The following is a 10,185-nucleotide window of genomic DNA, read 5'->3' as shown; positions in this document are numbered from 1 at the left end:
TATCATCCTCCTTTTGAATGAAATAAAGCACCTGAGATCATATGAAACAACTGGTGACGCACCTTGAGCAAAAACAATACATTCTCATGTCCTTTTTTTAAAATATATATTTGAGTTGGTTTTTAGGGTTTTTCTGCCAGGACTGAGACTGTTAGTCAAAGCAAGAGTTTTACACGATGCCATCTCAACTGTTCCACCTGGAACAAGCAGCTGAGCTATCAGAGTCTCACCAAAATACCCCCTTTACTCTGTTCCTTTTTTAGATTCTAATTTGGTTCGGCTGTGATTTATGTCTAGCATCTGAGAGGATGGGGGTGGTGGTGGTGGTGGTGGGGGGGGGGGGTTTCTATGCGTCACAGTCTCTCTTAACATAGATGACAAGTTTTTTGGGGGGAGGCACTTTTTGAGGACCATGGGGTTAAAAAGCAGAACTGAACCAACACACAGACACGTTTCACAAAAAAGGGTCTGGAGCATCCGCACTGGAGACAAGACAAAGCCTCTCCCTCTCTTTCCAGGCAGAGACTTTTAACTAAATCCCCCCCCACCCCCACCCCCCTCTGTGCCTGCTGAGGACGGCAGCCAGAGATATCACTCAGTACATGGACACACATGGGCCCGGCCCAGTTGGCACTTTCGACTTTCAACGGGGGAACTGCCCCTGCCAAGAACAATAAGCCTTGATAATGACACCGTAGTGAAAATATACCAGTCTGGGTATGCAGTCCAAATATGCAGAGTATATTAATTTGTTCAGCAAAAGGTGAATCAAAGAAAGTGATTATTGCCTTGTTTGCTTTACTAGAAAACCAAGTCTTATATGTTTCAGGATACAGAGGAATGTCTGGAACTACTGAAGTATTCGAAAATCAGTGAGAAAATCAGATCTGATTTGACCCAGCAGGAGAACGACAGTGAAAAATGAGCATTTCAAGATTGGAGTTCCCTTGCCCAGTCTGGAGGTTCAGGCCCTATATTTCTCAACATACATATCAGGAGCTTTATTGCGTTCTCTTCCAATCCTCCGGCAGGTCTTTGCATTTAAACATAAGGTGAGGCGCACATGCCAGCAGCTGCCCAGATGATGAATGGAGGGCTAGAGTGCAGTTTGTGGTTTTGCAGCTTTGCCAAATTCATGCAGTGTTCTCGCCGTGTGGGTGTCAGTAGTCAAGGTAAAAACAATGAAGTGGCTTTTTCCGTAGAGAGGCATAGTGCTTTTCTCTCATCTTTTTTTTTCGGATTTACTCAGACATTTACATATGTGTTTGGAACAATTTCTGATGCATAAACATGTGAGCTTCTCCAAATCACATCCCAGGGTGATTAGTTACCCATTAGTTACCAAAATATAAACCAATAAGATATACTTTCATTTGTTTAATTGCACTTTTTTCAAATGATCACCTGTAACTGGGCTGATTTTAACAATCAATAGGTTTCATGGTTAGATAAATTGAACATGTTTTGCCATTATATTATCCACTATCACATCAATGGGAAATACCCAGACAGATACCTCCAGACACGATCCTGACTCATCATCTATTCACCACACTGCAGACACTATACACAAACTTTATTTTTACCACCCGTCCATTTTATTTCCTTCCTTCCTTTTTTTTCATTCAAAATACTCTCTGACAGTTGTAGATCACGTCAATATATGTCTGGCAATGTGTAAAGACGAACGTTTGCAGACGAGCTATTTAAAACTGTACAGGAGAAGTTCTACATTTTGCCATTTTGGAAATCAAATGTGGAAATGTTTTCTGTATTACTACAGAAAAATATATTCAGTTTGCTGACAGCAATGAAAATCCCAACTGAAGTTTGAGTAAGAGAAGGTGCAAAAGGAAATCATGATTTTGTCAAAGTTTATGTCAAAATTCACTTATTGGTCAGAATCTTCCATGATATACCTGACTCCAATCTGTTCACCCATGCTTATAAACACATTAGAAACATGTAAGCACATATACATGCATACACTCATACATACACACACACACACACACACACACACGTGAAAACATATATACATATAAATGTTTCATATGATGTTCAAATTTTCACCATCCATTAAACTTCACATCAGTGTCCCAACTGAGAGACGTTAATGTTTTATTTTACATCCTCCTTTCCTTCCACATGCATGAACATGACAGACCACCCACCCATGTGCGCACACACACACGCACACACACACACACACACACACACACACACACAGCAAAAGTCCTGTCAACAGTGGCCTGAACTGCGATGCTATAGCAGCTTTAAGGCGCCTGTCGGCTCCATCCAATGAGATCAACTCAGTCGCTCAGCACACCAATGGCATGCGAGCACCGAATCCCCCGCAAAGCTGTCAAGTATCATCACACACACACACACACACACATGATCCTGTTCCAGCTGAGTAAATGCTTCCAATGTTATCGGTGCTAGGAGACATGGATTCACTGTTTGGTATGTGCAAAACCAACAGTATCACATACAGTATCAAAGTCTATTAATAGAAACATTGCTTTTGCAAGAAGAACTGAATCCTTTACATCTCTCATTGATAGCAATGTTACTGTAGTTTAATGGTACAGTACTGTATCTATGGAAAGAGAGTGGGAGACACAACAGTCATGTGTAAACAAACTATCCATCAGCACCAGATTGCTTTCCTTCTGCTGTATCCTTGCAGGTGTCATCTTTACTCAGAACCGGACAGTGCAGTTTGACAGTGTGATTTGATTCCATATACACATTAATACGGCCTTCGGCTCCAGTACGAGGCTGCTGATGTCTCCATAGCGTCACCCACAGTCAGGTGACCCAGTCGTCCAAAAACCCATATGACATTGATTTATCCATGTAAATATAGCACTTCCTTGGGAATATCACAGCGAGTGGGAAACAGAGCGGTCAGGAGGGACGGGAGGATGAGATAACAGATTTGGAAAAAATGAGCGCACACTAAATAACAGAAAGGTAGAGATCTGTAACCAAGCAACGTGAGAGATGTGACAGGGTGCTGGTGTTGTCGAGGAGTCTCATGCTGAAACATTATGAGGGTGAGCAGGCAGGCCGACCTTTAACCTTTTGTTTTGAAGTTTACAAACAAGCAACAAACTTACAGCTATACATTCAATTCATATTGTTTGAAGTCTGATAAATCTATACGTTGGAATAAGTAATATTATTATAATACTCATAAGTAATAAGTAATATTACACTACCAGTCAAAAGTTTGGACACACCTGATTGAATCTACTATGTTTTTCATTCTCTTAAAGCCATTTTGATCTAAAGGCTTCTGCTTAAATGCTTGAAATGTGTTTCTTAGATAAATATAAACAGTGAAGTTGATGCCTATGTATGAATTTCTTTGCAAAGCCTTTGCCTTTCCATCAAGGCGAAGGGCGGCTACTTTAAAGAATCTAAAATATAAGATAGTTTTGATTTGTTTAACACTTTTTTGGTCACTGCAAAATCACTGAAATGCGTGTGTACAAACTTTTGACTGGTGATGCATTGGTGTTCCATATGACTTCCTCTACACACACACACACACACACACACTCAGTCAGACTCCAGAGGGATAGTAGGCAGTGGCCTCGCTCCCAACATAAAAATAAAAAACCATCCTACTAAACTCTCACTCAACACTTCACACTGACAAAGGAAGGCTGTGGCTTGGCGGCTGGTTGTGAACAGATGACTGTATGGGATATTTTACAACTCTAACACAGGATATGTGTAGGAGATGAGCAGCACTACAGTGGGCATACGTTTTAATGTGAAAACTGGAGTGGACAGAGTCTGAGTCAGAAGATATGTGAGTTGCTGACAGGCCCATCCATCATGACACTAAAATAGCAGGGCGCTAATACACTAAACACACACAGCTTGGCAAATTGTGGGTAAGCCCAGTTGTTTCTTGGTTTCCATTTTGCCACAGCTCGTGCTGCAGCGCCCCCTACCGATAACATACCTGCAGGTAGAGAGAGGAGTCAGACAGGCAGATCTGCAAACTGAGCAGTTCAGCACCATAACCCTGTCACGGGTAAATATTACACAAAACAAAGGCTTGGTAACATGAATAAATAACTAAATGTTACTCGTTTGGGTTTACTAGTGTGATGTGGGGTTACTGTTGCCTTGAAACAAAAAGCACTGCAGATACTCAGATAAATATTTAACTTCTCATGAACAAACCAAATAGCCTTCAGGAACTGCAGCGCTTGCTATTCAAGGCATTGCCAGTATTAGATTACTTAGCAGACCAATTATCATTATGCACGTGACGCCCGCTCTGTAATTTCTAAGAAGGTTTCGTTGCGTCTGTTTCTCTTCGACACGACGCTCGCGCGAGTGCTTCGTCTTTTTCCGGTAAAAATCTTCCAGCTCGAAATATGACACCGTCTCCATGGAAACAAAACAACTGCATTTGCCAAATATGGTCAGGGAAGTGAGGCGATATGGCAATCGCGTCTTGACGTCACGCACTGCACGCTCCGTGCCGTGGAACCAGATTCCCTTGACCGTGAGAAAACTGGAACGATGAACAATGAATAAATCATTAACTTGCTCTTTCTGCTCCCACTCATTAAAAATATGATGCAATCCTCCGCGACAGCAGTCATGCACTTTATGCAAGTCTAAAAACGACAAATTGAAATCTGCATGGCTCGCTGCATGCGAGACCAGAGAGCATGAATATTCCTGATTTAATGAGAACAGTAGGAAATAGTTAGTGGTTGATATCTCTTTTTATTTCCAGCATTATATATATTTTTTGCATCTGATTGAGTCATTGTTTTTTATAAGTAAAAAAATAAACTATGTCATAAAATACATCTCGATAAAATACATGACATGATGTTTTCATGGAAAACTTGAAAATAAATGTCAAGTCAGGGGACACCATACAGCAAGATGATACACTTAGCTACACATCAGTAACCCTGCTATTTTCACTTGTTACAACACAACTTGTTAACAGTAGTACACATATTGAGCACGGTCTAACTTCACATAACATTTAGAGATGAAAAATACTAAAAGATACAACCTCTTAGATCATGAATGATTTATATTTGCATGCACTTTGATACCAGCACGAAATCTCATTCCAGAGAATGAACTGCCATTGCACCATAGGTGTGGACCACCTATCAGTCAACCCTGTTACAGTCACAGAAAACATATCATCTACACAAACCTCGATGTTAAGGTTTACACAACACCGAAACTTACACTACAAAAGATTATTGGAGAGAGACCATAGCTTTGTTGGCTGGTTAGAAACCAAATACAGTTATGTCCAATCATTGCATAACTCATTTTGCATTCACAAGGCCAGAAGCGTTGGAGAATTAAGACTATCTTTCATGAGCTCGGACGCACCCAGGCCGCTTTTGAGGCTCTCGCACCCCTCAGCCAAGGAATCAATCTCAGAGTAATTAAAGGAAAACACCGTGCGGTAATTGCTACAAGTGGGACTGGAAGACATGACCGGTGTGCTCAGAGATTCCAGGTCGTTCGCCACCGACTTGTACAGGGTTTCCCAGTCTGAGAGGCAGAAGGGCCCGCCGAGGTCAATGTCTGGGACGGATGCGGCCGCCTCAGCCGCCACCGCCATCTCCAGGCTGGGCACCAAGTCGTCCAGGTCGTCTCCCTTCAAGTCCTCCAGAGGCTCTTCTTCTGCGCTCGAGCACAGCAGGATGTTGGAGTTCCCCAAAATGGCCGCTGCGGAGATGCAAGGGACGGTGTCCATGTCTGAGGCAATGGGGCCTTCTGCCATCGCCGCGTTGCCTTCAGGAGTTTTGACATTCTCTAACATGGAGAGCAGCTGCGGGGAGGCTGGGGGGTCCTGCAGCATGGTGTCGACATCATCTTCATCATCCTCCACCTCCTCCACCTCCTCTTCATCACCATCAGGTAGTTTGCAGGATGGTTTGTGGGAGGCTAACATCTGCTCCAGTCTCTCCTTCTCTTTCAGGAGATCAGCTATCTCGGTCTGCAGAGCGGCCTTCTCCTCTTCAAGCTTGTCAGTTTCCTGAGGTGATGAAGGACAAAATGAGAAATTAGACTTGGCATGAGGACGGAAGGGAAGACTGCTGCCCTATGGTGTTCTGCAGTCATCTCTGCTATGCTCCTGTGATCATAAATGACATGTGACATGCCATGTATGCCCTTAGCTTATTTGGAGGAGTATGCTCTGTGAATTAAAGCAGTTCCCTGATTTCATACAACAGGATACTTACAGCTTGTAAAGTGTCCGTGAGCTCCCTCCGTCTGTTACGACACTTTGCTGCAGCAATTTTGTTCCTCTCCCTCCTGATCCTCCTCCTTTCCTCCTCCTCTTTGGAAGGCTAAAATCAATCACGAAAAAAGCTATTTAAATGCGCATCCTGGAGATTCTTGCCGTATCAGCATTTGGCTCTTTGAGACTAATTCGCTTGCCAAGGAAATAATCTTTCCTCGTCGCAGTATGCTGAGAAAACTGTCGGTGCAGACTCTCCTTGATTCTGTCCAGGCGTTAAAATGCTGCACCACTGGCACGGTCTACCTAGCCGGCCACGTGAACGCGCATTTTATTTATTTTCCCCATCCACTCATTAACAGTGCTGGGCTCGTTACTTAGTAATGTAGTCCTAATCGTTACTCGTTGCTCATATCAAACGTATATCTAACGCTCCCTAGGAGCAGTAATTTGGGATAGCATGCTACTCGTTACATTACTTTTCCGCTCACAGCAAAAACAGATAATTGCGTCCTCTTTTACCTTCAAAAATCGCGATAACTCAGTTCCCTCTCCTGTGAATGATCAGGGAAACCAAATAACGTTGATGTCCAATTTTCCATCTAATCTCACTCAGAGGAAAACGAATCATGGGATGGAATGAGATATATGCTAGATAGAGTGGGGCAATAACAAATTTAGCCTATTGATTGATTGATTGATTGATTGATTGATTGATTGTTAATACATTTAAAAAAAAAATAGCAATTCGTTGCTGGGAAAACACTGTGACGCTTTACCAGCCAATTTTCACTGAAGACTGAAGACACTATTTAAGATGTTAAAGCCCAAATCCCTGCATGACTCTACCTGGTCTTTCTGCCCTTTCCTGCTGGAGGGCTGTGCCTTGGTTGCACCTGCCGGGGAAGACGACTGGATGACGCCGTGAGCTTTGGGCTTTGCTCGGCTGGATGAGGGGGAGACAGATGTGATGACTGTCGGCTGCACCATCCACCTCAGATCCGGCGAGGTTGAGATTGCAGTCACAGTCGGAACAAAGGAGTCTGCTGCACTTGTCTCGGTATCCTGGAAAACCCACAGCACACACACACATATTCGTGCAGTCAAACACTATTTTACCTTGTCTGAGCAGTGTGAATGAGCAGCCACGTTTATGGTTGACCTTTAAATGTGCTTAAATGGTTCATCAATCATTTGGCTGAGGAATGCCAAAAAAAGACTAAATCAATACTGGATTGTCTATGAATCCATCAAAAAGCCTCATAATCATCGCCCTCATTCATTTTCATCATCATCATCACCATCACTATCATCATCATCATCACCATCACCATCATCACCTTCATCATCATTATCATTCTATATTGAAAGGTCACGACCAAGACATGTATCTATAAAAAGTAGGATGAAAAAGGCTTCATCGACAATAAGATTGAACCCTACATCTACAGATTTACAGATTGCAATGTAGAGCTTGCGCATTTTCTTGTCTACATGGAGTCATGTAGAGCATGGGACAGTCATTCTGTCAAGGAATATCTATGGAATGTGCTTGGATATGTGTCAGGAATTTGACAATATAACCGCCACATATCAGCGCAGCAGGCTTGTGCATGAATTGCTCTGCTAGATTTCCTGTTATGTGGATTAATTTTTTCATGCAAAGCATTATATCCGCTTATACCTTGGTGCTGTCCATTGATGATGCGCTACAAAGCGAGTCAGGAGGATGCTGGCTGCACCCAGGGGTGTCCCCGCCAGGCGATGCTGTGCTACAGCTGGACGACGAGTCGTATTCAGGGCTGGAGTCTGGATGCATGTTTTCATCAAAAATCACAGCATAAAAAGATAGAAGATTTTATCTTTTGCAAGTAGAAAATCTAACACCTATAACGCCCACTTGTATTCCATTTGCCGGGTTCATAAATGGTAACTGTGCAGATAATGGAGAGGCCCGCCTTTTATAGTGAGCTGGAATTTTATGAATGAAATCTGTGTGGTGAGACTGAACCATTTCAGACAAGGAGAGGTTGTGAAATGGCTAAAAGAAGCGAGCAAATGTTTTCCAATTTAACAATTACAACGCTAAAACATCTGAACAAGTAAGATTGAGCAGCCCGTCCATGTGAAATAACCATCTTTATTCAAATATGATACAAAATAGCAAGCATGTAGGAAAGTGACCCCCCCTCCCAGAAGTGCCCACTGCCTTATGAATGAACCACGTCACTTCATGTATGCAGCATCTGCATCATGTACATTACGTTCCCTTTATGTCGGCGCAGCTTCATCACATATATGACACGTTTCTTTATCGATATCTGAATTCATATAAACAGATTTATTTTTTCAGGCAGTAGAAAACAGTGATAGGCAATGCAATCGGTAGATTAATAACCTGATATGTACCCGTCGACCTCGTTATTGCCACAAAAGCAGTGTTTTCAGGAGTCCGTGTCAATCTGATTAGAATAATGCTAAAAATAATTGTCTGTGTCTAATGCCACAACATTTATTACCTCAGCTCATCGATTTTCATGTGAAACCCTGCATGATTACATTCGTGCATTGAGCTTCTTTATATTTCAATTCCTCCACATCAGCCAATAACTTAGAGTCTATATAGGATATTATTTATCACCTGTCTCTACATATGAATAGAGCTCCAGCAACAGACTTGTCGCTGTAGTAAAGCAGCCAATCGCCAAGTCGACCGGCCCAACCATATATGGCATTTCCGGTTAACACACACACACACACACACACACACACACACACACACACACACACACGGCGCAGACAGACGCAGCGCACCGCTTAACACCGTGTGGCTACGGCCCACACACACACACACACACACACACACACACAAACAAAAGAAACTGAAACATGCGCTAAAGGAATGCCCGTCATGCATTGTACCTGATAATAACAGCGTCATAGCTTTGCCCTGAATGGGTGCAGGCGCTAATTTAGGAATAAAGGGGTGTAAAGGAGGGTAAACACGTGCACTTAAACTCAGCTGACCCGCCTTTTTTTATTTTAATAGAATTTACCCAGCCTTTTAGGAATACATGTTTATGAAGTCATAGTGTATATACTATATCATAAGTAGCATCAAAGTGATACAGGATATTAGGATAGGGTCATTTGAAGGAGGAATGCTTTTCTGAAAGTAGGCTATAATTGATTTTTATTAACTTTGGCCTTATGATGATCACCGTTTTGACCATGCACCTCTAATCAGTTGTGTATCTATTGTCCGAGCTTTATTCCCACATGCATGTCGGCTCCTCAGAAATATTTGGCATGAAGTTCTGCTATATTTAGCCCTCAGATGAGCTCACAGATCCTCTCAAGTGAAAGTGATGGGTCGTGAATGGAGGGGCCTCTCCCCCTCCGCAGCGGGGCTGCGCGCTCCGCTTCCCGGCAGTCCCAGCCCCTCTGGGGTCATTTACTGGCACATCATTAGGTGGTCGTTTAGGCCCATTCAGGAGCGGAGGGTTCAGAGGTTGGGCTTAATTACAGAGACACCCCTCACTCCGGCTCAAAGACATGTTTTCATCTAAACAACTTGAGCGTGAATGTGGGAAACCGGCGACGTTTATTTTTAGACTAGATGACATCAGCGTTCAAAGTTCAAGCGTGTAAATTAGGCGGATAGATCTTACAGGTTACTGAATAGCAAAATTACAGGTCTCTATTCAAACTCCTGGTTTCAGTGAATCATCCCCGTGATTTTTATGGGATTGTTCATAAATAGCGTTAAAAAATAACCAGATAATTCATGACTGTACTACAATTTACAATGCATGGACTGTAGTGGGGGGTAAAACAAACTTGCAGTAGTTTATCCACCTTTTACTTGCGGAATAGAGTTCACCCACTTTTTCAGTTGTCATAAATATTAGGAGATACATTTACTATAG

General features: G+C 42.6%; 1 protein-coding gene across 1 annotated transcript; it reads right to left on the bottom strand.

Annotated features, from left to right (window-relative positions):
* Window positions 1-4,741: 4,741 nt before the first annotated feature.
* LOC139925160 (protein c-Fos) lies at window positions 4,742-8,075 on the bottom strand. The gene is made up of 4 exons (XM_071916413.2): window positions 7,941-8,075; window positions 7,106-7,321; window positions 6,258-6,365; window positions 4,742-6,049 (listed from the first exon to the last, which is right to left on the bottom strand). The coding sequence occupies exons 1-4, from the start codon at window positions 8,073-8,075 to the stop codon at window positions 5,342-5,344; spliced, it is 1,167 nt and encodes a 388-aa protein (XP_071772514.1). The 3' UTR covers window positions 4,742-5,341.
* Between the last annotated feature and the right edge of the window lie 2,110 nt (window positions 8,076-10,185).

Source organism: Centroberyx gerrardi, chromosome 18 (assembly GCF_048128805.1).
Source record: "Centroberyx gerrardi isolate f3 chromosome 18, fCenGer3.hap1.cur.20231027, whole genome shotgun sequence".
NCBI classification, from domain to species: Eukaryota; Metazoa; Chordata; class Actinopteri; order Beryciformes; family Berycidae; genus Centroberyx; species Centroberyx gerrardi.
The sequence above is the reverse complement of the archived record's forward strand: the minus strand, read 5'-3'. Positions and strand labels throughout refer to the sequence as shown.